This window comes from Heterodontus francisci, chromosome 5, assembly GCF_036365525.1.
Source record: "Heterodontus francisci isolate sHetFra1 chromosome 5, sHetFra1.hap1, whole genome shotgun sequence".
Lineage (NCBI taxonomy): Eukaryota > Metazoa > Chordata > Chondrichthyes > Heterodontiformes > Heterodontidae > Heterodontus > Heterodontus francisci.
Genome location: NC_090375.1, coordinates 151,541,678 through 151,568,381, shown reverse-complemented (window position 1 = coordinate 151,568,381; position 26,704 = coordinate 151,541,678). Strand labels below are relative to the sequence as shown.

Below are 26,704 nucleotides of genomic sequence, written 5' to 3'. Positions count from 1 at the left end.
CACCAAACATACCTCAAAATGAGGTGTCAGCCTGGTGAAGCTACAACAGAGGACTAGTGTGCCAAACTGCGTAAGCAGCATGCGATAAATAGAGCTAAGCGATCCCATAACCAATGGATCAGATCTAAGCTCTGCAGTCCTGCCACATCCAGCCGTGAATGGTGGTGGGCAACTAAACAACGAACTGGAGGAGCAGGCTCCACAAATATCCCCATCCTCAACGATGGGGGAATCCAGCACATTAGTGCGAAAGGTAAGGCAGAAGCATTTGCAACAACCTTCAGCCAGAAAGATCAAAGAACAGTACAGGAACAGGCCATTTGGCCCTCCAAGCCTGCGCCGATCTTGATGCCTGTCTAAACTAAAACCTTCTGCACATCCGGGGACCGTATCCCTCTATTCCCATCCTATTCATGTATTTGTCAAGATGCCTCTTAAACATCGCTATCGTACCTGCTTCCATCACCTCCCCCGGCAGCAAGTTCTAGGCACTCACCACCCTCTGTGCAAAGAACTTGTCTTGCACATCCCCTCTAAACTTTGACCCTCTCACCTTGAACCTATGTCCCCCAGTAACTGACTCTTCCACCCTGGGAAAAAGCTTCTGACTATCCACTCTGTCCATGCCGCTCGTAACTTTGTAAACCTCTATCATGTCGCCCCTCCACCTCCATCGTTCCAGTGAAAACAATCAGAGTTCATCCAACCTCTCCTCATAGCTAACGCCCTCCAGACCAGGCAGCATCCTGGTAAACCTCTTTTATACCCTCGCCAAAGCCTCCACGTCCTTCTGGTAGTGTGGTGACCAGAATTGCACACAATATTCTAAGTGTGGTCTAACTAAAGTTCTGCACAGCTGCAGCATGACTTGCCAATTGTTATACTCTATGCCCCGACCGATGAAGGCAAGCATGCCGTATGCCTTCTTGACTCCCCTACCCACCTGCGTTGCCACTTTCAGTGGCCTGCACGCCCAGATCTCTTTGCCTGTCAATACTCCGAAGGGTTCTGCCATTTACTGCATACATCCCACCTGTATTAGATCTTCCAAAATGCATTACATCACATTTGTCCGGATTAAACTCCATCTGCCATTTCTCCGCCCAAGTCTCCAATCAATCTATATCCTGCTGTATCCTCTGACAATCCTCATCACTATCCGCAACTCCACCAACCTTTGTGTCGTCCACAAACTTACTAATCAGACCAGCTACATTTTCCTCCAAATCATTTATATATACTACAAACAGCAAAGGTCCCAGCGCTGATCTCTGCAGACCACCACTAGTCACAGCCCTCCATTCAGAAAAGCACCCTTCCACTGCTACCCTCTGTCTTCTATGACGAAGCCAGTTCTGTATCCATCTTGCCAGCTCACCTCTGATCCCGTGTGACTTCACCTTTTGTACCAGTCTGCCATGAGGGACCTTGTCAAAGGCTTTACTGAAGTCCATATAGACAACATCCACTGCCCTTCCTTCGTCAATCATCTTCGTCACTTCCTCAAAAAACTCAATCAAGTTAGTGAGACACGACCTCCCCTTCACAAAACCATACTGCCTCTCGCTAATAAGTTTATTTGTTTCCAAGTGGGAGTAAATCCTGTCCCGAAGAATCCTCTCTAATAATTTCCCTACCACTGGCGTAAGGCTCACCGGCCTATAATTTCCTGTATTATCCTAGCTACCCTTCTTAAACAAAGGAACAACATTGGCTATTCTCCAGTCCTCTGGGACCTCACCTGTAGCCAATGAGGATGCAAAGATTTCTGTCAAGGCCCCAGCAATTCCTTCCCTTGCCTCCCTCAGTATTCTGGGGTAGATCCCATCAGGCCCTGGGGACTTATCTACCTTAATGCTTTGCAAGACACCCAACACCTCCTCCTTTTTGATAACGACCTGACCCAGACTATCTACACTCCCTTCCCTAGACTCATCATCCACCAAGTCCTTCTCTTTGGTGAATACTGATGCAAAGTACTCATTTAGCACCTCGCCCATTTCCTCTGGCTCCACACATAGATTCCCTTCTCTGTCCTTGAGTGGGCCAACCCTTTCCCTGGTTACCCTCTTGCTCTTTATAAACGTATAAAAAGCCTTGGGATTCTCCTTAATCCTGTTTGCCAATGACTTTTCATGACCCCTTTTAGCCCTCCTGACTCCTTGCTTAAGTTCCTTCCTAATGTCTTTATATTCCTCAAGGGCTTCGTCTGTTCCCAGCCTTCCAGCCTTTCCGAAATGCTTCCTTTTTCTTTTTGACTCGGCTCACAATATCCCGCGTTATCCAAGGTTCCCGAAACTTGCCAAACTTATCCTTCTTCCTCACAGGAACATGCTGGTCCTGGATTCTAATCAACTGACTTTTGAAAGACTCCCACATGTCAGATGTTGATTTACCCTCAAACAGCCGCTCCCAATCGAAATTCTTCAGTTCCTGCCTAATATTGTTATAATTAGCCTTCCCTCAATTTAGCACCTTCACCCGAGGACTAGTCTTATCCTTATCCACAAGTACCTTAAAACTTACGGAATTATGGTCACTGTTCCCGAAATGCTCCCCTACTGAAACTTTGACCACCTGGCCGGGCTCATTCTCCAATACCAGGTCCAGTACGGCCCCATCCCTAGTTGGACTATCTACATATTGTTTCAAGAAGCCGTCCTGGATGTTCCTTACAAATTCTGCCCCATTCAAACCCCTAGCACTAAGTGAGTCCCAGTCAATATAGGGGAAGTTAAAATCACCCACCACTACAACCCTGTTACCTTTACACCTTTCCAAAATCTGTCTACATATCTGCTCCTCTACCTCCTGCTGGCTGTTGGGAGGCAAATAGTAAACCCCCAACATCGTGACTGCACCCTTCCTATTCCTGAGTTCCACCCATATTGCCTCGCTACATGACCCCTCCGAGGTGTCCTCCCGCAGTACAACTGTGATATTCTCCTTAGCCAGTAATGCAACTCCCCCACCCCTTTTATATCCCCCTCTATCCCGCCTGAAGCTTCTAAATCCTGGAACATTTAGCTGCCAATCCTGTCCTTCCCTCAACCAAGCCTCTGTAATAGCAACAGCATCATAGTTCCAAGTACTAATCCAAGCTCTAAGTTCATCTGCCTTACCTGTTATACTTCTCGCATTGAAACAAATGCACTTCAGACCACCAGTCCCGCTGTGCTCAGCAACATCTCCCTGCCGCTCTTCCTCTCAGTCTTACTGTCCTTATTCACTAGTTCCCCCTCATTTACTTCACCTGCTGTCCTACTGCTCTGGTTCCCACCCCCCTGCCACACTAGTTTAAACCCTCCAGAGTGACGCGAGCAAACCTCACAGCCAGGATATTTGTGCCCCTCCAGTTTCAATGGAACCCGTCCTTCTTGTACAGGTCCCACCTGTGCCTGAAGAGATCCCAATGATCCAGATATCTGAAACCCTCCCTCCTACACCAGTGCTTAGCCACGTGTTTAGCTGAACCATCTTCCTATTTCTAGCCTCACTAGCACGTGGCACAGGGAGTAATCCAGAGATTACAACCATAGAGGTCCTGTCTTTTAATTTTCTACCTAACTCCCCCTGCAGGACCTCGTCACTCTTCCTGCCTATGTTGTTGGTACCGATGTTTACCACAACCTCTGGCTGTTCACCCTCCCCCTTCAGAATGCCCCCTGCCAGTTCAGAGACATCCTTGACCCTGGCACCAGGGAGGCAGCATACCATCCTGGAGTCTCTTTCACGTCCACGGAAGCGCCTATCTGTGCCCCTGACTATAGAGTCCCTATAACTATTACTCTTCTATGCTGAACAACAGTGCCAGCCATGGTGCCACTGCTCTGGCTGCTGCTGTTGTTTTCCCCTGATAAGCCATCCCCACCCCCCCCCCACCCCCCAACAGTATCCAAAACGGTATACTTGTTAGAGAGGGGGATAGCCACAGGGGATTCCTGCATTGACTGCCTGCCACTTCTAGCGGTCACCCATCTGTCTGCTTGCACCTTGGGTGTAACCACTTCTCTAAAACTCCTGTCTATGACGCTTTCTGCCACCTGCATGCTCCTAAGTGCATCCAGTTGCTGCTCCAACCGATCCATGCGGTCTATGAGGAGTTGCAACTGGGTACACTTCCTGCAGATGTAGTCGTCCAGAACACTGGAAGCGCCACGGACCTCCCACATCTCACAGGTGAAGCACTTTACCCCTCTAACTGAAATTTCTAGCACTAATGAATAAGCTAATTTAAAATAAATAAATACTTATTAAATCCTTACTAAATTATGTTACAATTAACTATATGGTTCCAAGAAATAGATTTCTACTATAAATATTAAATGCTAACTACATACAGTAATCTCCTCCCTCTAGTTTAGTTACTCTACTTATTAATTAATTAGTTAATTAGGGTTTTAATCAATTTTTATCAATGTTTTATTTTCAAATTCAGTACAAATTACCGACCAGCCAATCAGGTCACAGCTTTCCTGTGACGTCACTGTTTCAGTTTTTTTTTTAAACCACATTTAAGTTTTTTATACTTACCGGTCCGGAACTCCGCCCTCCGAGTCTTCTCCCCGGATGCAATGTTGATGATCTATCTCAGCCGCCTCCTGAAGTACCCAGCATCACAGATGCCAGACTTCAGCCAATTTGATTCACTCGGCGTGATATCAAGAAACGACTGAAGGCACTGGATACTGCAAAGGCTGTGGGCCCTGACAATATTCTGGCAACAGTACTGAAGACTTGTGCTCCAGAACTTGCCGTGCCCCAAGCCAAACTGTTCCAGTACAGCTACAACAATGGCATCTACCCAGAAATGTGGAAAATTGCCCAGGTATGGCCTGTACACAAAAAGCAGGACAAGTCCAACCCGGCCAATTACTGCCCCATCAGTCTACTCTCAATCATCAGCAACGTGATGGAAGGTGTCATCAAGAGTGCCATCAAGCAACAGTTGCTTCGCAATAACCTGCTCAGTGATACCCAGTTTGGGTTCCGCCAGGGCCACTCAGCTCCTGACCTCATTACAGCCTTGGTTCAAACATGGACAAAAGAGCTGAACTCCAGAGGTGAGGAGAGAGTGAATGCCCTTGACATCAAGGCAGCATTTGATCGAGTATGGCATCAAGGAGCCCTAGCAAAACTGGAGTCAATGGGAATCAGGGGAAAACTCTCTGCTGGTTAGAGTCATACCTAGCGCAAAGGAAGATGGCTGTGGTTGTTGGATGTCAATCATCTCAGCTCCAGGATATCACTGCAGGAGTTCCTCAGGGTAGTGTCCTAGGCCCAACCATCTTCAGCTGCTTCATCAATGACCTTCCTTCAATCATAAGGTCAGAAGTGGGGATGTTCGCTGATGATTGTGCAATGTTCAGCACCATTCGTGACTCCTCAGATACTGAAGCAGTCCGTGTAGAAATGCAGCAAGACCTGGACAATATCCAGGCTTGGACTGATAAGTGGCAAGTAACATTTGTGCCACACAAGTGCCAGGCAATGACCATCTTCAACAAGACAGAATCTAACCAACTCCCCTTGACATTCAATGGCATTACCATCACTGAATCCACCACTATCAACATCATGGGGGTTACCATTGACCAGAAACTGAACTGGAGTAGACATATAAATACTGTGGCTACAAGAGCAGGTCAGAGGCTAGGAATCCTGTGGCGAGTAACTCACCACCTGACTCCCCAAAGCCTGTCCACCATCTACAAGGCACAATTCAGGAGTGTGATGGAATACTCTCCACTTGCCTGGATGGGTGGAGCTCCAATAACACTCAAGAAGCTCGACACCATCCAGGACAAAGCAGCCCGCTTGATTGGCACCCCATCCACAAACATTCACTCCCTCCACAACTGACGCACAGTGGCAGCAGTGTGTACCATCTACAAGATGCACTGCAGCAAAGCACCAAGGCTCCTTCGACAGCACCTTCCAAACCTGCGACCTCTACCACCTGGAAGGACAAAAGCAGCAGATGCATGGGAACACCACCACCTGCAAGTTCCTGTCCATGTCACACACCATCCTGACTTGGAACTATATCATCGTTCCTTCACTGTCGCTGGGTCAAAATCCTGGAACTCCCTTTCTAACAGCACTGTGGGTGTCCCTACCTCACATGGACTGTAGCGGTTCAAGAAGGCTGCTCACCACCACCTTCTCGAGGGCAATTACGGATGGGCAATAAATGCTGGCATAGCCAGTGATGCCCACATCCCATGAATGAATTAAAAAAAAAATTACCTGCAATTCATTTTTCTAACCTGGACCTGCATCTTTCTTTCCCTAAAAAAAATGGAATGCCAAGTGAGGGACTGAGGGAGACTGTTATCTGAAAGATCATTAAGTAAACTGTATGGTCACAATGGGCCCTTCTGATGAGCTGAAAGTAGACAGCACCACAGGACAACAAAAGCATGAACTGCGCCTGTTAATCACCGATAATCAATGAAGAGTTTAAAATCTGGTGCCAGTATGAATAGAAGATAATTTAATTAAAAGGACATCCACCAAGGCAGTAAGTGCGAACAGGTTGGTGACCAAAAACATGATAAAAATGTTTTGGGTGAAGTTACAGTCATTGATCAGAAATGAGAAAGGCTCCAAAATTAAGGAATAAGTTATAAAGTTACAGAATTTCCTGTAAAAGGGAATTCTAAAAATATACTTATGTAAAGCACAAATTAATTAAACAAACTGAATGAACATTTCATGTATGCATGTTAATTAGTACAGCTACAGCCAATTACAAGAAGAAACAAGAACTAAACAATGTGAATAAGAACAAAGCCCTTATATGCAATTGGGATGGGTCAGCTCTAGAATCATAGGGCTGAATTTTATACATCTAAATAGCTGGGGTGGGCAGCACCCCCCGAATCTCTCAGAGGAGGTGGGCTGTCCATCCCCAGCAATGGCATCAGATGCCTGTGCACGGGCGCTGACGCTGTTTTTAAAGGGCTGTTAGCCCTACCAGCTGATTTAAATATTTAAAGGTAAAGTGAATTATTAAAAATACATTTCTTTTGCCCCTCTCCCACAATAACAATTAAATTATTTGCCCTTCCACCCCCTAAAACACCTTTACCATCTGACCTTCCCCCCCATAAACTGCACAAACTTTAAACTACAACCCTTCCCACCATCCCCTACCCCCATGACGTAAATTTGAACCTGTTTTCCCCCCTCTCCCACACTGATAAACTTACCTCCTCCCCCCTTCCCAGCAGTGTGTGGCCTCGCTTCCCCAGACGGAGATCCGCAGGCGCGGGAGTGCCAGCTACCAGGCCGAAAATCACAGTGGGACATCAGGCGGTGATCAATTCATTCATTTTAATTTGTTTAAATATTCAAATTGGGGTCCCATTGCCAAGCAGCGGGGGGCTGCCACGAGGCCTTGCCGCTGCTCGTAATTTCGGGTCAGGCCCTCCCGGCGTAGGGTGCATAGTTGCCCTCTCCTGGAGGCATCTTCAGGCCGCCCCTCCTCTAAAAAACGGAACCCGATACCTGGGGGCAGAACAAAATCCAGCCCATAGAATGGTCACAGCACAAAAGGAAGCCATGTGGCCAGGCATGTCTGTGCCGGCTCACTGTAAGAGCAACTCACCTAGGCCACTCCCCTGACTTTTCCCCAAAGCCCTGCAAATTTTCTCTCAAAATATTTATCCACTTTGAAGATCTCAATTGAATCTGCCTCCACCATACTCTCAGGCAGTGCATTACAGATCCGAACCACTCACTGCAAAAATAAGATTTTCCTCATGTCTCTGTTGCTTCTTTTGCCAATCACTGCTAATGGAAATAGTTTCTCCCTGTCTACTCCATCCAGACCCCTCATGATTTTGAATACCTCTATCAAATCGCCTCTTAATCTTTCCTTCTCCCAGGAGAACAGTCCCAGCTTCTCCAACCTATCCACGTAACTGAAGTTCCTCATCCCCGGAACCATTCTCGTTCATCTTTTCTGCACCCTCTCTAATGTCTTCACATCCTTCCTAAAGTGTGGTGCCCAGAACTGGACACAACACTCCAGCTGAGGCTGAACCAGTGTTTTATACAGGTTTTATGATTTATGTTTTTGTACTCTGTGCCCCTATTTATAAAGCCCAGAAACCCATATATGCTTTATTAACCGCTTTCTCAACCTGCCCTGTAACCTTCAATGATTTGTGCACATATACCCTCAGCTCCGCCTGCTCTTGCATCCCCTTTAAAAAAGTACCCTTTATATTACAGCTTCTAGTTCTTCCTACCAAAATGAATCACTTCACAATTGTGTCAGAGAAATGTCTCAATGCCTTCAGATATAATGAACTACTTTTAAATTCAGTAATTATTATCACTCTCTCTGTGCTGCCATCCAATCGAGAAACAGAAAAAATCATCTGACTGTGGAAATCGAACTAAAAAGGGGTCTATATATGAAGATTCAAGGCAGGGGTCTGCATTAGTGTATGGTTGCTAGAATAAGGGGAGGCCACAACATGTAGGCCAAGATAAATTTAGGTCAGAAGAGCCCTAAAAAGGTGAATCCACAGTACTCCACGGAGTTTACTAATACAATTATTTAATGGAAAAAAGTGACAAGTTTTTCTTTTTATTCATTCATAGGATGTGGGCGTTGCTGGCTAGGCCAGTATTTATTGCCCATCCCTAATTGCCCTGAAGAAGGTGGTGGTCAGCTGCCTTCTTGAACCGCTGAGGTCCATATGGGGTAGGTAAACCCATAGTGCTGTGAAGGGAGCTCCAGGATTTTGACCTAGCGACACTGATGGAACGGCAATATAGTTCCAAATCAGGATGGTGTGTGGCTTGGAGGGGAACTTGCAGGTGGTGGTGCTCCCATGCATTTGCTGCGCTTGTCCTTCCAGGTGGTAGAGATCGTTGGTTTGGAAGGTGTTGTCTAAGGAGCCTTGTTGGGTTGCTGCAATGCATCTTGTAAATAGTACACACTGCTGCCACTGTGCGTCAGTGGTGGAGGGAGTGAATGGTGTGCCAATCAAGTGTGCTACTTTGTCCTGGATGGTGTCGAGCTTCTTGAGTGTTGTTGGAGCTGCACCCATCCAGGCAAGTGGAGAGTATTCCATCACACTCCTGACTTGTGCCTTGTAGATAGCAGACAGGCTTTGGGGAGTCAGGAGACAAGTTACTCCCTGCAGGATTCCTAGCCTCTGACCTGCTCCTGTAATAACGGAATTTATATGTCTATTCCAGTTCAGTTTCTGGTCAATGGTAACCCCCAGGATGCTGATAGTGGGGGATTCAGCGATCGTAATGCCGTTGAACGTCAAGGGGAGATGGTTAGATTCTCTCTTGCTGGAGATAGTCATTGCCTGGCACTTCAGTGGCAAGTAACATTCAAGCCGCACATCAGCCCAAGCCTGGATATTGTCCAGGTCTTGCTGCATTTCTATACGGACTGCTTCAGTATCTGAGGAGTCGCGAATGGTGCTGAACAATCAGCGAACATCCCCACTTCTGACCTTATGACTGAAGGAAGGTCATTGATGAAGCAGCTGAAGATGGTTGGGCCTAAGGCCTAGGACACTTCCCTGAGCAAGTCCTGCAGTGATGTCTAGAGCTGAGATGATTGACCTCCAACAACCACAACCATCTTCCTTTGCGTTAGGCCTGACTCCAACCAGCAGAGAATTTTCCCCGATTCCCATTGACCTCAGTTTTGCTAGGGCTCCATGATGCCATACTGGGTCAAATGCTGCCTTGATGTCAAGGGCAGTTATGCTCACCTCTTGAGTTCAGCTCTTTTGTCCATGTTTGAACCAAGGCTACAATGTGGTCAGGAGCTGAGAGACCCTGGAGGAACTGAAACTGAGCGTCACTCAGGTTATTGCTAAGCAAGTGCCACTTAATAGCACTATTGACAAAACCTTCCACCGCTTTACTGATGATCAAGAGTAGACTGATGGGGTGGTAATTGGCCGGGTTGCACTTGTCCTGCTTTTTGTGTACAGGACATACCTATTTCCACATTGCAGGGTAGATGCCAGTGTTGTAGCTGTACTGGAACAGTTTGGCTAGGGGCACGGCAAGTTCTGGAGCACAGGTCTTCAGTACTATTGCTGGAATGTTGTCGGGGCCCATAGCTTTTGCAGTATCCAGTGCCTTCAGTCATTTCGCGATATCACACAGAGTGAACTGAACTGTCTCAAGACTGGCATCTGTGATGCTGGGGATTTCAGCAGGAGGCCGAGATGGATCATCAACTCGGCACTTCTGGCTGAAGATTGTTGCAGATGTTTCAGCCTTATCTTTTGCACTGATGTGCTGGACTCCCCCATCATTGAGGATGGGGATATGTGTGGAGCCACCTCCTCCAGTTAGTTGTTTAATTGCCCACCAGCATTCACGACTGGATGTGACAGAACTGCAGAGCTTAGATCTGATCCGTTGGTTGTGGGATCGCTTAGCTCTGTCAATCACATGCTGCTTATGCTGTTTGGCATGCAAATAGTCCTGGGTTGTAGCTTCACCAGGTTATCATCTCATTTTAAGGCATGCCTGGTGCCGCTTCTGGCATGTCCTCCTGAACTCTTCATTGAACCAGGGTTGGTCCCCCAGTTGATGGTAACGGTAGAGTGGGGGATATGCCAGGCCATGAGGTTACAGATTGTCGTTGAGTACAATTCTGCTGCTGCTGATGGCCCACAGCACCTCATGGATGCCCAATTTTGTGTTGCTAAATCTGTTCAAAATCTATCGTATTTAGCACGGTGGTAGTGCCACACAGCACTATGCAGGGTACCCTCAATGCGAAGAAGGGACTTTGTCTCCACAAGCGCTGTGCGGTGGTCACTCCTTCCAATACTGTCATGGACAGATGCATCTACAGCAGGCAGATTGGTGTGGACGAGGTCAAGTAAATTTTTCCCTCTTGTTGGTTCCCTCACCACCTGCCACAACCCAGTCTAGCAGCTATGTCCTTTAGCACTCTGCCAGCTCAGTCAGTAGCGGTGCTACCGAGCCACTCTTGGTGATGGACACTGAAGTCTCCCATCCAGAGTACATTCTGCGCCCTTGCCACCCTCAGTACTTCCTCCAAGTGTTTTTCAATGTGGATCAGTACTGATTCATCAGCTATGGGGGGGGCTGGGCAGGGGGTGGGGGGGGGGCGGTAGGTAGTAATCAGCAGGAGGTTTCCTTGCCCATGTTTGACCTGATGCCATGAGACTTCATGGGGTCTGAAGTCTATGTTGAGGACTTGTTACGACCAAGACGGAAGTAATGCACTGTTAAATTCAGTCCTACTACTCCACAGGTCACAGCATATTAGTAAAGATTCCCATCCACAGGAAATTAGACAAATTAAGCACCGTATTTATTGCCCAGAAAAAAATCGCACCAAACCAGGTTTCTTTAAACAATAAATTAGCTATCTATTAATAAACCAATTTTAGACAATGAGATAAATCTATATTTATGAACAGATTTTATAACTTCTTATTCTTCCTAACCTTCATGCACGCACATACATTCAAAAACCAACGGTTAACCAGTTTTAAAAGATTGGTTTCAGTTGGAACGGTTTCTTAGGAATAAAGTAACTGAGTTGTAACTTCTGGTAGAATATTTCTGGATCAGTGAGGTGTCCCAGAGTCAAATCGGCAGATGCCACTCGAAGTTTCCAGGTTAAATTAATGAACCATCAATGGTGGGTAGGCATTCAAGGCAATTTGTCTGCAGCAGGCATCACACAGGTCTTGTAGCAACAGGTCTATTTAAATTTTCAAGTAGCAGTCCAACAGTAGAAACTTTCTTGAGATTTCAGGAGCTTCCAAAAATATAACAATGCAACAGAACTCACACTCAAAGTAGGGATTTTTCAGAGACTGGAGACTACCTTCAGCAATGCAGGCTTCCTATCAGCAAAGGAACCTTTCTCCAAAGCAGTGATCCTCCAGAGTGCTGCAACACCTCTTCCTGGGTCCTCTCTCTGTCTTCAGGCATAAACAGCAACAAGGGTTTTAGCTTCCATGCCTTTGATTTGCAACTCCTTCAAAGTTCTTGTAACGTCAGGAAGAAATTAGAATTTCCCTTGATGCAGGAATTATTTTTCAAGAGAAAGAGTTTCTGTGCTGTCCTTCTACCCCTTCGAGCAGCAAACTGGTCTTTTGATTTATTTCAGAGAGAGTTCTCTTGTTCTGGTCTCCAGAACAGGTTCTAGCCAACTGGTCTTTTCTTGCAAAAGAGAAACTAAAAACGCTCCAGCAGCCAGTCATGTGACAGTCATTTCTCTCTGCTGAGTGGCTTGGAAAAACAGATTGCCTTGCAAGTGCCCCACCCAGTTCAGCATTCACTGTTCCCTGAGAAATCCTTTTTTTAGTCTTAAAGGCACACACCTCGTCTTTTTTTTTTTAAAAAAACAAAGCACTTGTAACAGACTTCCAGGGCAACTCCCTCCCGACTGTATACCAATGTGCCGCCACCTCTGCTGGGTCTGTCCTGTCAGTGGGACAGGAAATACCAGGGGATGGTGATGGCGGTGTCTGGGACATTGTCTGTAAGGTATGATTCGGTGAGTATGACTGTCAGGCTGTTGTTTGACTAGTCTGTGAGACAGCTCTTCCAACTATGCATTTGATCATTTGAATTACCAATCCTATAATTCTGAACAAATCTTGTTGTAGAATACTTAATGTGATGACATATTTTGCTCCTTACCTCTATGTCTGTCTGAAAATTAAACAAGTCAATCCTTTGCCAGTTGCTGCCATCCAATGCCAGGATATTCCATGCCTGAAAAATAGTTGTTAACAGTAATTAATGCACCCTTGCCACCTTCGCACAACATCAAAATAAATAGAAGATCTCAGGGCTACTCCAGCACCTGGTTTCCAATGGTCATGCACATTACAAGATATGCTTAAAATGCATGTAGTAGTTCTTCCCTCTTTGAAGTTCAATTATTTCAAGTTTTTGCTTATTCGTTCGCAGTAAATTTGAAGTATTTCCTTAAAATGCAAATACTTGTAATGCTTGCTTCCTCCTGCCTCAAAATTTCATCCTTATTAGGTATTTTTAAGTACAGTTCAAAAATTAGAATGCTTGCTTCTGTCAGTTGTCATGCAGGCCCCCACCTGCCAAGAATGAGGCACACATTATTTCACCACATGAACATTAAAACTTAAAATTGTTGCTGGGAAGAAAAGAGGGCCTATCACAAGGAATTGCCAGGCCCCTTGCCAGAAAGACCTTTTTTGTATACTAGCAGACAGTGTTGGAACAAAGGAACCAGCCCCTGCCTCCGACTGGCAGTGAGAGTTTTTTTTAAAATTTGAACTTGCCACAGAGTTTTAAAATGCAGAAAGCTGTTTGCTCCTAGACTGAAAAGACCTCTCTGTCTGCTCTCATCTCGCTCTCACCAGCTTCAGAAACCACTGAAGACACGTGAACCCTTAGAGACAATAGTCTCCTACAGTGAACAAGGTTTAAGAAGAATACTGGGTCTCAACAAAAAGCAAGAACTACCTACAAAAGGACTACAGTGAGCTCGAAGCACAGTAATAAGAAACTCTTCTGTTATTGCCTCAAATCTCTCTACTCTATTTGCATGTGCGTATCGCGTGTGCATGCTAGTGTGAGGCGTAGCGTGTATCCGCAGGAGTTAACCGAATTAAAGTTTAAGTTTAAATAAATTTCATTTTTCTTCTTTAAACCTAAGGAGGCCTGTTTATGCTCATTTCTTTGCCATTTTGCCTTCACTTTGTTCTTTCCAACAATTGGCATCCAGTCAGTGTGATAAATATTTTACTTAAGAAATTAAATGTGAAGAATTATCAGACGGTAATATTATAAAGGCAGAATTCTGAAATTTCTTTGACCAAGATAATCAAATTAAAATTCACAGGTCCCCAGGGCATTGTGAAAATTTAGCAATTTCTGCTTGCTTATATTCTACATATCCTAGTTTTTCTTTTTGCAAATTACTTCACTATATTGTTTGAAGAAGAAAGTGGCGGTGCACTTGTGCCTGGGTACTTCTAAGCACGTAATGCAGGGATACTCGCAAAAGGGTACAGAACAGGGCAGGAACCAATGGGTCAATGAATAGATTATTGAAGGTCTTAAGGCAGTAATGAGACTATCGAGAAACCAAATAGGTCATATTGCCACAAACAATATGTACAATATGAAACGAAGATTGCAACATTTGGGTTGTAGAAAGTTTGTAAAAATATTGTATAACAATACTTATAACAGTGATGACCAAAGCTAAGTGCACTTGTGGCAGGGAATAATCAAGGCCTTGAAGTTACAAGCATGGCCAAAATTATATCCAGTCTTAAGCTCTAGTAGTTGGAGCTATTTTCATTAGAGGAGTGCAGATGAAGAGATACAGTTGAGGTTTTTAAAATAATGAAAGGGAATAGATTCTGTCCAGTTGGATAAGTTATTTGAAATGGATAGAGATGGAAGAACGAGAGAGTAATGATTATAAAATACACCAAGAGTTGGTTAGATGCTAGGAATTCCTTTCCATGGGGAGTCACTACCCATTGGAATAGATTCCAGAAACATATGTGACAAATCATTGTCTGCTGTCCTTCAAATAAAAAGGAGAACTGAACAAATGAGCGGGGAGCACATTTCAAGTTAGAAAAGACAGGTTCGAGTGAGAACTAGGAAAAAAGATTCGCATTTGCATTATCAAGCTAGGGGATCAACCATGGTTCAACGAACAGTGTAGGGAAGCATGTCAGGAAAAGCACCAGGCATATGTAATAATGAGGAGCCAATCTGGTGAAGCTACAACACAGGACTAAACGCACGTTAAAGAGAGAAAGGAGGTCGGATAGCTCTGCTAATAAAGGATGAGATCAGTACAGAAGCGAGAAATGATCTTGACTCCAAAGATCAAGATGTAGAATCAGTTTGGGTGGAGATAAAAAATAGCAAAGGAAAGTCATTGGTGGAAGTAGTCTATAGGCCCCCAAATAGTAGCTACACTGTAGAACACAGTATAAATCAAGATAAAATGGATGCTTGTAGGAAAGGTACTGCAATAGTTGTGGGCGATTTTAACCTTCATATCGATTGGATAAATCAAACTGGCAAAGGTAGCCTGGAGAACGATGTAGAGTGTATTCGGGACAGTTTCACAGATAAAGTATATTCAGTGTTACGGTCAAGTAAGGAGGGGTTGAAGGGCTTCCCTCTCCTTGTTAGACCATAGCTGTAATTCTTTCTTAAAAGTGGATGTACTGGACAATTCAGTAAGTGTTTGATAACTTACTTGCTATGATCATAAGAACCAATCGGACAGGTTTTCTTGAGTTAACAAAAAAGTTAATTTTATTGTACCTAAACTGAACTAATAAAATAACAATGCTCCAACTTTCACTTACACACACACACACACACAAATAGGTTAGGGTGGGGAAAAGTAGATTGCTTGAGTTAGAGTTCATAAAAAAGGTATTCTGTCTGTGGAGTTTGGTGATTCAGCTAGCTTCTAGCTGAAGTCAGTGGTCCTGAGGCTTTTAGTTTGAAAAGGTAGATGACTGGCTCAGTGAGCCTCTTGCAGATAGCGATACAGATGGTTTCCTCCGATAGGGCTTCGGATTGTAGCTGCAGTATGCAAAGGTGGTCAACCAGCATGATTTGAAAGCTATCAAGCTGGAATGGAGAGAGAGAGGGAGGGACCCCCACTTAGGGTCTGCTCATGTCAGAGTCCAGTTGCTTCTCCTCTGCTACAGAAAAAAACACCTGCTTAAAACCACAGATGGGGAGGGGTTTGTCACATGACATTCACTCAGATTCAAAACATAGCAGTTAGCAGTATTTCTCTCTTGCAAAAGAACATGCAGTTCCTCTAAACTTCCTGGGTCTTGGTTCTTGCTGGGGAATTAGCAGGCATTTCATCTCCCTTCTCACAATCCTTGCATGTAGGATACAGCAAATTAGGTGACCAACTTAAGCTGCCAGCAAAATCATCCTTTTAGCTGGTCTTTTAAAAATATATAAATTCAGATCTCCAGTCAGTGGATTAAAGAAAATTATCAAAGAACATTGGCATAACAGCTGGAACCAACCAGGGAGCAGGCTATTTTAGACCTCTCAATGTGTAATCAGACAGGATTAATTAATGACCTCATAGTAAAGGATCCTTTAGGCAAGATCATGACAGAGAATTTCACATTCAGTTTGAGGGTAAGAAATGTGGGTCTGAAACTGGTGTCTTAAACTTAAATGGAGGCAATTGCAAGGGTATGAAGACAGAGTTGCCCTCCAGTGGATTGGGGAAATGGGTTAAAAAGGTAAGACAGCAGAGAAGTAGTAGCAGACATTTAAGGAGATGTTTCATAATGCTCAAACACATTGAGAAAGAAAGACTCTGAGAAGGATGCACCATCCATGGTTAATTAAGGAAGTTAAGCATGGCAACAAATTGAAAGAAAAGGCGCACAATGCTGCAAAGATTAATGGTAGGCTGATAGAAATCAGCAAAGGACGGCAAAAAAAGGGAGAAATTAGGAGTACAAACTAGCAAGAAATACAAAAAGATAGTAAAAGCCTCTACAAATACATAAAAAAGTAAGAGAGTAGCTAAAGTAAGAGTTAAAACCAGAGAAATGTTACAGCACAGAAAGAGGCCATTCAACTCACTATGTCTGCGCCGGCTGAAAAAACCAGCCGCCCATTCTAATCCCACCTTCTAGCACCTTGTCCGTAGCCTTGCAGGTTACGGCACTTCAGGTGCAGGTCCAGGTTCCTGTCAAATGAGTTGGGGGTTTCTGCCTCCACCACTGATCTAGGCAGTGAATTCCAGACACACACCACCCTCTGGGTGAAAAAGTCTTTCCTCATGTCCCCTCTAATCTTTCTACCAATCACCTTAAACCTGTGCCCCCTAGTAATTGACCTCTCCACTAGGGGAAACCAGTCCTTCCTGTCTACTCTATCTAGGCCCCTCATAATTTTGTACACCTCAATTAAGTCACCCCTCAGTCTCCTCTGTTCTAAGGAAAACAACCCTAGCCTATCCAATCTTTGCTCATAGCTGCAATTTCCAAGCCCCGACAACACTCTTGTAAATCTCCTCTATACTCTCTCCAGAACAATTATGTCCTTCCTGTAATGTGGTGACCAGAACTGTACACAACACTCCTGCTGGGGACTAACCAGCATTTTATACAGCTTGAGCATTACATCCCTGCTTTGTATTCTATACCTTGGCGAATAAAGGAAAGCATTCCATATGCCGCCTTCACCATTTATCTACTTGTCCTACCACCTTCAGGGACCTGAGGACATGCACTCCAAGGTCTCTCACTTCCTCTACCCCTCTCTCAATGTCCTCCTATTTGTGTATTCCCTTGCTTTATTTGCCCTGCCCAAATGCATTACCTCACACTTCTCCGGATTGAATTCCATTTGCCACTTTTCCGCCCACTCAACCAAACCATTGATGATATTCTGGAGTCTACAGCCATCCTCTTCGCTATCAACTACATGGCCAATTTTTGTGTCACCTGCAAATTTCCCAATCATACCTCCCACATTTAAGTCCAAATCATTAATATATACCACAAACAGCAAGGGACCCGACACTGAGCCTTGTGGAACGCCACTGGAAACTGCATTCCATTCGCAAAAACATCCGTCGACCATTACCCGTTGTTTCCTGTCACTGAGCCAATTTTGGATCCAACTTGCCACATTCCCCTGAATCCCATGGGCTTTTACTTTTCTGACCAGTCTGCCATGTGGGACCTTGGCAAATGACTTACTAAGATCCATGCAGACAACATCCACTACACTACCCTCATCAATCCTTCCAGCTACTTCCTCAAAAAATTCAATCAAGTTAGTACGACAGGACCTTCCCTTAACAAATCCATGCTGACTATCCCTGATTAATCTGTCTTTCTAAGTGACAGTTTATCCTGTCTCTCAGAATTGATTCTAATACTTTGCCCACCACTGAGGTCAGACTGACCAGCCTATAATTATTTGGCCTATCCCTCGCACCCTTTTTAAACAATGTTACAATGTTTGCAGACCTCCAATCCTCTAGTACCTTGCCTATATCTGGTGAGGATTTGAAAATGATCCTCAGAGCATCCACTATTTCCTCCCTGGCTTCCTTTAACAACCTGGGATACAATCCATCTGGCCCTGGGGATTTATACACTTTCAAGAATGTCAGACCCTCTTATACGTCCTCTCTCATTATGCTCATCGTATCTCATTTCACACACCTCCTCTTTTACTACAACGTCTGCATCATCCATCTCCTTTGTGAAGACAGGGACAAAATACTCATTAAGAACCTTGCCCACATCTTCTGCTTCGACTCATAAGTTACCTTGTACATCGCTGATAGGCCCTACCCTTTCCTTAGTTGTCCTCTTGCTCTTAATGTACTGATAAAACATCTTTGGGTTTTCCTTGATTTTACCTGCCAATATTTTTTCATGTCCTCTCTTTGCTTTCCTAATTTCCTTCTTTACTTCACCTCTGAAGTTTCTATACTCCTCTAGGCTTTCCAAAGTATTAAGTTTTTTTGTGACTGTCACAAGCTTTCTTTATCTGCTTTATCTTACCCTGCATGGCTTCCAGATAACCAGGGGACTCTACATTTGGCAGTACCACCCTTTTTCTTTGTGGGGACACATCTACACTGTGCCCGTAAAATCTCACTTTTGAATGCCTCCCACTGGTTCGCCACTGATTTTCCTTCAAGTAGCTGTATCCAGTCCACTTTCACCAGATCACCTCTCAAATTTGTAAAATTTGCCTTTCCCAATTTAGAACTTTTACCCCTGTTCTATCCTGGTCCTTTTCAATAATAATGCTAAATCAAACTGTATTATGGTCACCCACTGCTACTTCATCCACTTGCCCAACTTCATTTCCTAAGACTAAATCTAGAATTGCACCCCCTCTCGTTGGGCTGGTTACATGCTGGCTAAAAAGGTTCTCTTGAATGCAGTTCAAGAATTTTGTGCCCTTGTGCATTTGACAGGTATGAACAGCCCTGTCATGCCTCAAATTACTTATTTACTGCACTAAGATTGGAAGTTAAATAAACACAATAAAATGGTTATAAATAGAATGAATAACCGAGTAACCACCTGCTGGCAACTGATATTTGCTAGTGCTGCCAGGGAGGGTTTAAAACTTGAATGGCAGGAGGATAGGAATCTGAGCAGGGAGACAGAGGAGGGGGAAACAAGGATAGAAATGAAAGACAGAAAGGTAAGAAGCAAAAGTGTAAGGCAGAGAAAACAAGGGAGAGAAACAAATGGGGCCATAGTCCAAAATAAAGCTAAGATGACTAACAATGTTAAAAAGACAAGTCTAAAGGCATTGTGATGAACTAACAGCGCAAATAGATATAAACGGTTATGATATAGTTGCAATTATGGAGACATGGCTGCAGGGTGGCAAGGATGGAAACTGAACATCCAGGGGTATTCAATATTTAGGAAGGACAGGCAAAAAGGGAAAGGAGGAGGGGTAGCAGTTAGTAAAGGAGGAAATCAATGCAATAGTGAGGAAGGATATTGGCTCAGAAAATCATGATGTGGAATCTGTATGGGTGGAGCTAAGAAACACCAAGGGGCAGAAAACATTGGTGGGATTGTCTATAGGTCCCCAAACAGGAGTGGAGATGTAAGGGACGGCGTTAAACAGGAAATTAGAAATGCATGCCATAAGGTACAACTGTAATCATGGGTGACTTTAATCTATATATAGATTGGTCAAACCAAATTAGCAATAATACTGTGGAGGAGGATTTCCTGAAGTGTGTACGAGATGGTTTTCTAGACCAATACATTGAGGAACCAACTAGAGAACAGGCTATCCCAGACTGGGTATTGTGCAATGAGAAAGGATTAATTAACAGGCTTGTTGTGTGGGGTCCCTTGGATAACATGTTAGAATTCCTCATTAAGATGGAGTGTGAAGTAGTTGAATCGGAAACTAGGGTCCTGAATCTAAATAAAGGAAACTATGAAAGTATGAGACGCGAGTTGGCTATGGTAGATTGGGGAACTTTACAAAAAGGGTTGATGGTGGATAGGCAATGGATAATATTTAAAGAACGTGTGCATGAATTACAACAATTATTCATTCCTGTCTGGCGCAAAAATAAAACCAGAAAGGTGGCTCAACCGAGGCTTACAAAAGAAATTAGGGATAGTATTAGATCGAAAGAGGAGGCATATAAAATTGCCAGAAAAAGCAGCAAGTCTGAGGATTGGGAGCAGTTTATAATTCAGCAAAGGAGGCCAAAGAGGTAGATTAATCGGGGGAAAATAGAGTATGAAAGTAAACTTGCGGGGAACATTAAAACTGACCGTAAAAGCTTCTATAAATATGTGAAGAGAAAAAGATTCGTGAAGACAAATGTAGGTCCCTTACAGTCAGAAACGGGGGAAATTATAATGGGGACAAAGAAATGGCAGAACAATTAAACACATACTTTATGTCCTCCTTTGTGAAGACAGAACCAAATAACCTCCCAGAAATGTTAGAGAACCAAGGGTGTAATGAGAGGGAAGAACTGAAGGGAATCAGTATTAGTAAAAAATAAATAGTGCTAGGAAAATTAATGTGGTTAAAGGCTGACAAATCCCCAGGGCCTGATAATCTACATCCCACAGCACTAAAGGAAGTGGCCCTGGAAACAGTGGATGCATTGGTGGTCATCTTCCAAAATTCTATCGACTCTGGAGCAGTTCCTACAGATTGGAGGGTGGCAAATGTAACCCCACTATTTAAAAAAGGAGGGAGAAAAAACAGGGAATTACAGACCAGTGAGCCTTACATCAGTAGTGGGGAAAATGCTAGAGTCTATTATAAAGGATGTGATAGCAGAACACCTGGAAAGTATAAATAGGATTGGACAAAGTCACATGGGTTTACAAAAGGGAAATCATGCTTAATAAATCTACTGGAGTTTTTTGTAACTAGTAGAATAGATAAGGGAGAACCAGCGGATGCGGTGTATTTGGATTTTCAAAAGGCTTTTGATAAGGTCCCACAGAGGTTAGTGTGCAAAATTACAGCACATGAGATTGGGGGTAATATATTGTCATAGATTGAGAATTCATTGACAGACAGGAACCAGAGAGTAGGAATAAACGGGGGGGAATGTGAGCTGTGAGGATGATGCAAAGAGGCTCCAATGTGATTTGGAGAAGTTGGGTGAGTGGGCAAATGCATGGCAGATGCAGTAGAACGTGGATAAATGTGAGGTTATCCACTTTGGTTGTAAAAACAGAAAGGCACATTATCTGAATGGTGATAGATCGAGAAAGGGGGAGGCGCAACGAGACCTGGGTGTCCTTGTACACCAGTCGCTGAAAGCAAGCATTCAGGTACAGCAAGCAGTTAGGAAGGCGAATGGTATGTTGGCCTTCATTGCAAGAGGATTTGAGTACAGGAGCAAGGATGTCTAACTGCAGTTATATAGGGCCTTGGTGAGACCACATCTGGAGTACTGTGTGCAGTTTAGGTTTCTTTATCTGAGAAAGGATGCTCTTGCCATGGAGGGAGTGCAAAGAAGATTTACTAGGCTTATTCTTGGGATGGCAGGATTGACGTAAGAGGAGAGATTGGGTCGACTAGGCCTATATTCACTCGAGTTTAGAAGAATGAGAGGGGATTTCATAGAAAGCTATAAAATTCTAACAGGACTAGACAGGCTAGATGCAGGGAGGATGTTCCCGATGGCTGGGGAGTTCAGAACCAAGGGTCACAGTCTCAGGATACAGGGTATGCCATTTAGAACAGAGAGGAGAAATTTCTTCACTCAGAGGGTGGTGAATCTGTGGAATTCTCTACCACAGAAGGCAGTGGAGACCAAGTCATGAAATATATTCAAGAAGGAGATAGATATACTTCTTAATGCCAAAGGGAACAAGGGGTAAGAGGAGAAAGCGGGGAATAGGGTACTGAATTAGACGATCAGCCATGATATTTTTTGAATGGCGGAGCAGGCCCAAAGGGCCTACTCCTGCTCCTATTTTCTATGTTTCTATGGTATTTTAGCTTTTACTTTATAGGTAGACTTAAATGTTAGAGCAAAAACAAAAAACAGCAGAAAAAAGAAAATACCCACCAGATACTCACCGACTAGCTCCCTGTTCCTTGCCCCTCTTTCTCCCCTCTTGCGCTGTTTGTAGGTCCGAAGTCTCACCCAGCCATACCTGCTTCTCTGTGATGTCACACCTCAATCTTTCTTTCCGAGCACCGATAAACTGGCGGCACCTAGCCCGGCTCCCTTGCACCAATTTCTGGTGAATTTTCCCGTTGGCTCTCTCTCTCTCTTCAGAGAGTGGAGAGGTGCCGGACCTGTGTGGGAGCAGCTAACAGCTTCAGGAGTCAGCATACCTTGGAGGATAAGACTGGGGAATTAATAATGGGGGACAAGAAAACGGCAGAGACTTTGGACAAGTATTTTGTATGTGCCTTCACAGTAGAAGATACAAAAAGCATCCCAAAAATATTAGAAAATCAAGATGCAAAAGAGAGGGTAGAAACAATCACCATCACGAGAGAAAAAGTACGAAGAAAATTAATGGACGAAAGGCTGACAAGTCACCTGGACCTGATGGCCTGCATCAGAGGGTCTGAAAGGAAGTGGCTGCAGAGATAATGAATGCATTTGTTGTAATCTTTAAAAATTCCCTAGATTCTGGAAAGATCCCAGCGGACTGGAAAACTGCAAATGTAACATCTCTCTTCAAGAAAGAATAGAGACAGAAAGCAGGAAACTATAGGCCAGTTAGCCTAATATCTGTTTATTTTATTCATTCATGGGATGTGGGCGTCGCTGGCTAAGCCAACATTTATTGCCCATCCCTAATTGACCTAGAGAAGGTGGTGGTCAGCTGCCTTCTTGAACCGCTGCAGTCCATGTGAGGTAGGTACAGCCACAGTGCTGTTAGGGAGGGAGTTCCAGGATTTTGACCCAGCAACAGTGAAGGAAGGGCGATATAATTCCAAGTCAGTATTGTGTGTGACTTGGAGGGGAACTTGCAGGTGGTGGTGTTCCCATGTATTTTCTGCCCTTGTCCTTCTAGTTGGTAGAGGTCGTGGGTTTGGAAAGTGCAGTCTAAGGAGCCTTGGTGCGTTGCTGCAGTGCATCTTGTAGATGGTACACACTGCTGCCACTGTGAGTCAGTGGTGGAAGGAGTGAATGTTTGTGGATGGGGTGCCAATCAAGCGGGCTGCTTTGTCTTGGGTGGTGTCGAGCTTCCCGAGTGTTATTGGAGCTGCACCCATCCAGACAAGTGGAGAGTGTTCCATCACACTCCTGACTTGTGCCTTGTAGATGGTGGACAGGATTGAGAGAGACAGGAAGTGAGTTACTCGCCGCAGGATTCCTAGCCTCTGACCTGCTCTGGTAACCACAGTATTTATATGGCTACTCCAGTTCAGTTTCTGGTCATTGGTAACCCCTAGGATGTTGATAGTGGGGGATTCAGCGATGGTAATGTCATTGAATGTCAAGGGGAGATGGTTAGATACTCTCTTGTTGGAGATGGATATTGCCTGGCACTTGTGTGGCGCGAATATTACTTGCCACTTATCAGCCCAAGCCTGGATATTGTCCAGATCTTGCCACATTTCTACAAGCACTGCTTCAGTATTTGAGGAGTCACGAATGGTGCTGAACATTGTGCAATCATCAGCGAACATCCCCACTTCTGACCTTACGATTGAAGGAAGGTCATTGATGAAGCAGCTGAAGATGGTTGGGCCTAGGACATTACCCTGAGGAACTCCTGCAGTGACGTCTGGAGCTGAGATGATTGACCTCCAACAACCATAACCATTTTCCTTTGCATTAGGTATGACTCCAACCAGCGGGGAGTTTTCCCCCGATTCCCATCGACTTCAGTTTTGCTGGAGCTCCTTGATGCCATACTCGGTCAAATGCTGCCTTGATGTCAAGAGCAGTCACTCTCACCTCACCTCTGGAGTTCAGCTCTTTTGTCCATGTTTGAATCAAAGCTGTAATGAGGTCAGGAGTTGAGTGACCCTGGCGAAACTGAAACTGAGCGTCACTGAGCAGGTTATTGCTAAGCAAGTGCCGCTTGATAGCACTGTTGATGACACCTTCCATCACTTTACTGATGATTGTGAGTAGACTGATGGGGCGGTAATTGACCGGGTTGGACTCGTCCAGCTTTTTGTGTACAGGACATACCTGGGCAATCTTCCATATTGCTGGATAGATGACAGTGTTGTAGCGTTACTGGAACAGCTGGGCTAGTGCAGCAAGTTCTGGAGCACAGGTCTTCAGTACTATTGCCGGAATTTTGTCAGGGCCCATAGCCTTTGCAGTATCCAGTGCCTTCAGTCGTTTCTCAATATCACTGGGACTGAATTGAATTGGCTGAAGTCTGGCATCTGTGATGCTGGGACTTCAGGAGAAGGCCAAGATGGATTGGCACTTCTGGTTGAAGATCGTTGCAAATGCTTCAGCCCTATCTTTCGCACTGAAGATTGGGAATATTTGTGGAGCCACCTCCTCCAGTTAGTTGTTTAATTGTCCACCACCATCCATGGTTGGATGTGGCAGGATTGCGGAGCTTACATTTGATCTATTGGTTATGGGATCGCCTGGCTCTGTCATCGCACCAGTCTAGCAGCTATGTCCTTTAGGACTTGGCCAGCTTGATCAGTAGTGGTGCTACCAAGCCATTCTTAGTGATAGACATTGAAGTCCCACACCCAGAGTACATTCTGCGCCCTTGCCACGCTCAGTGTTTCCTCCAAGTGGTGATCAACATGGAGGAGTATTGATTCATCAGCTGAGGGAGGGCGAAAGGTGGCAATCAGCAGGAGGTTTCCTTGCCCATGTTTGACCTGATGCCATGAGACTTAATGGGGTCCAGAGTCAATGTTGAGGACTCCCAGGGTAACTCCATCCCGACTGTATACTAGTGTGCCGCCATCTCTGCTAGGTCTGGCCTGCCGGTGGGATGGTGATGGCAGTGTCTGGGACATTGTAATGTCAGGCTGTTGCTTGACTGGTCTGTCGGACAGCTCTCCCAACTTTGGCACAAGCCCCCAGATGTTAGTAAGGAGGACTTTGCAGGGTTGACAGGGCTGGGTTTGCCGTTGTTGTTTCCGGTGCCTAAGTCGATGTCAGGTGGTCCTTCCGGTTTCATTGTCATTAGGAAAATGCTAAAATCCATCATTAAGGAAGTAATAACAGGACGTTTAGAAAATCATAATAAAACCATGTTGAATCTGCCTGATTGTATGAAAAGGAAATTGTGTTTGACAAACTTATTGAAGTTCTTGAGGATCTAACAAGCAGGGTAGATAAAGTGGAACCAGTTGATGTAGTGATGATCCTGTAGCTTTTGTGGGGGGAAGAATGCAGTGTGCCTTTAAGACTGGGAAACTGAGCCATACTGCTTTAAGGCAGCAGGCTCCAGAAGCTGAGTCAAAGAATGCATTTTCGTTGCCCCGGGATACAGCCAGAGACTACGATTCAAAGGGTGCATTCTGTTTGCCTTGGATATAGCCACTCGGACTAAGTACAGAGAGATACATTTGTTACAATTTAATTTTGTACTGGCTTATAGTGGAAAATAGCCTGTTCTAACAGAGGAAACAGACAGGAGTGTGTTTGCACCTGAAAGGAGCGCTCTCAGACCATTTAACGGAAGGAAGAGAATTTAGTCTGTTTATTTGTAATTCTTTGTCAAAATACTAAAAAGTCAAGCCAAAACACACATCTCTGATAATTTAAACTGAAGGAAGGGAAGTTAGACTGGAACAATCTTTTACCCCTCAAAAATTTTAAAGCAAAATTGATTCATTAAAAAGTATTTGCAAGTTGTTAATTGTTGAAATTCATCGCTGGAGAAGGAAAGCAACAATTTCGAATTCTGGATTCGACTCCAGACTGTTCTGCTGTTGAAGGACCTTTTTCCCCCCATCGGATGCCTGTGAGGACTTCAAGCAACCTTGGACTGTTCCACATCCGGCAGGAGGTTAAATCTGCAAGGATTCTAATTTTTTTCTATTTTAAATGTTGTTTATATCTTAATAGCGTTTAAGAATTTAGTTTTTCTAATTAAACGGTTAATTTGTTGATTTAAAGGCACCTGGTTTGGTTAGCCTCATTCGAGGGTTAATAGATGATACAATTTGGCTGGGTCTTTCTTTAATAAAAACAAGAAATGCTGAAAATACTCAGCAGGTCTGGCAGCATCTGTGGAGAGAGAAGCAGAGTTAACTTTTCAGGTCAGTGACCCTGGTTCTGAAGAAGGGTCACTGACCTGAAACGTTAACTCTGCTTCTCTCTCCAGATGCTGCCAGACCTGCTGAGTATTTCGTGTTTTTATTTCAGATTTCCAGCATCCGCAGTATTTTGCTTTTATTTTAGGTCTTTCTTTAATTTGGAAAGTTTAAAATGATATGTTAGGCAATCTTTGGAGGGACGAAATTGAATTAACAGTGCGTTTCTCAGAATCGTATATTTTGATTGGGGGCTTTGACTGGGGTGGTCGGTCGTAACAGGAACCAGTAGATGTAGTGTATTTAAATTTCCAAAAGGCATTCAAGAAGGTGCCACATAAAAGGTCACGACACAAGATAAGAGCTCATGGTGTTGGGGGTAAGATAATAGCATGGATAGAGGACTGGATAACTCACAGGAAACAAGTGAGTCAGGATAAATGGGGCAGTTTCACATCGGCAAACT

General features: G+C 44.4%; 1 protein-coding gene across 3 annotated transcripts in view; it reads right to left on the bottom strand.

The window, feature by feature from the left end:
- The window catches only part of fbxl2 (F-box and leucine-rich repeat protein 2), a 305,824-nt gene that overhangs the window by 171,605 nt on the left and 107,515 nt on the right, over window positions 1-26,704 (bottom strand). For all 3 annotated transcript variants that reach the window (XR_010975078.1, XM_068032240.1, XM_068032241.1), the window contains exon 4: window positions 12,685-12,759. Coding sequence is in view for 2 of the 3 variants with exons in the window: in XM_068032240.1 (XP_067888341.1) it covers window positions 12,685-12,759 (75 nt within the window). In the remaining variant the exon portion in view is untranslated. The remainder of the gene's footprint in view (window positions 1-12,684; window positions 12,760-26,704) is intronic.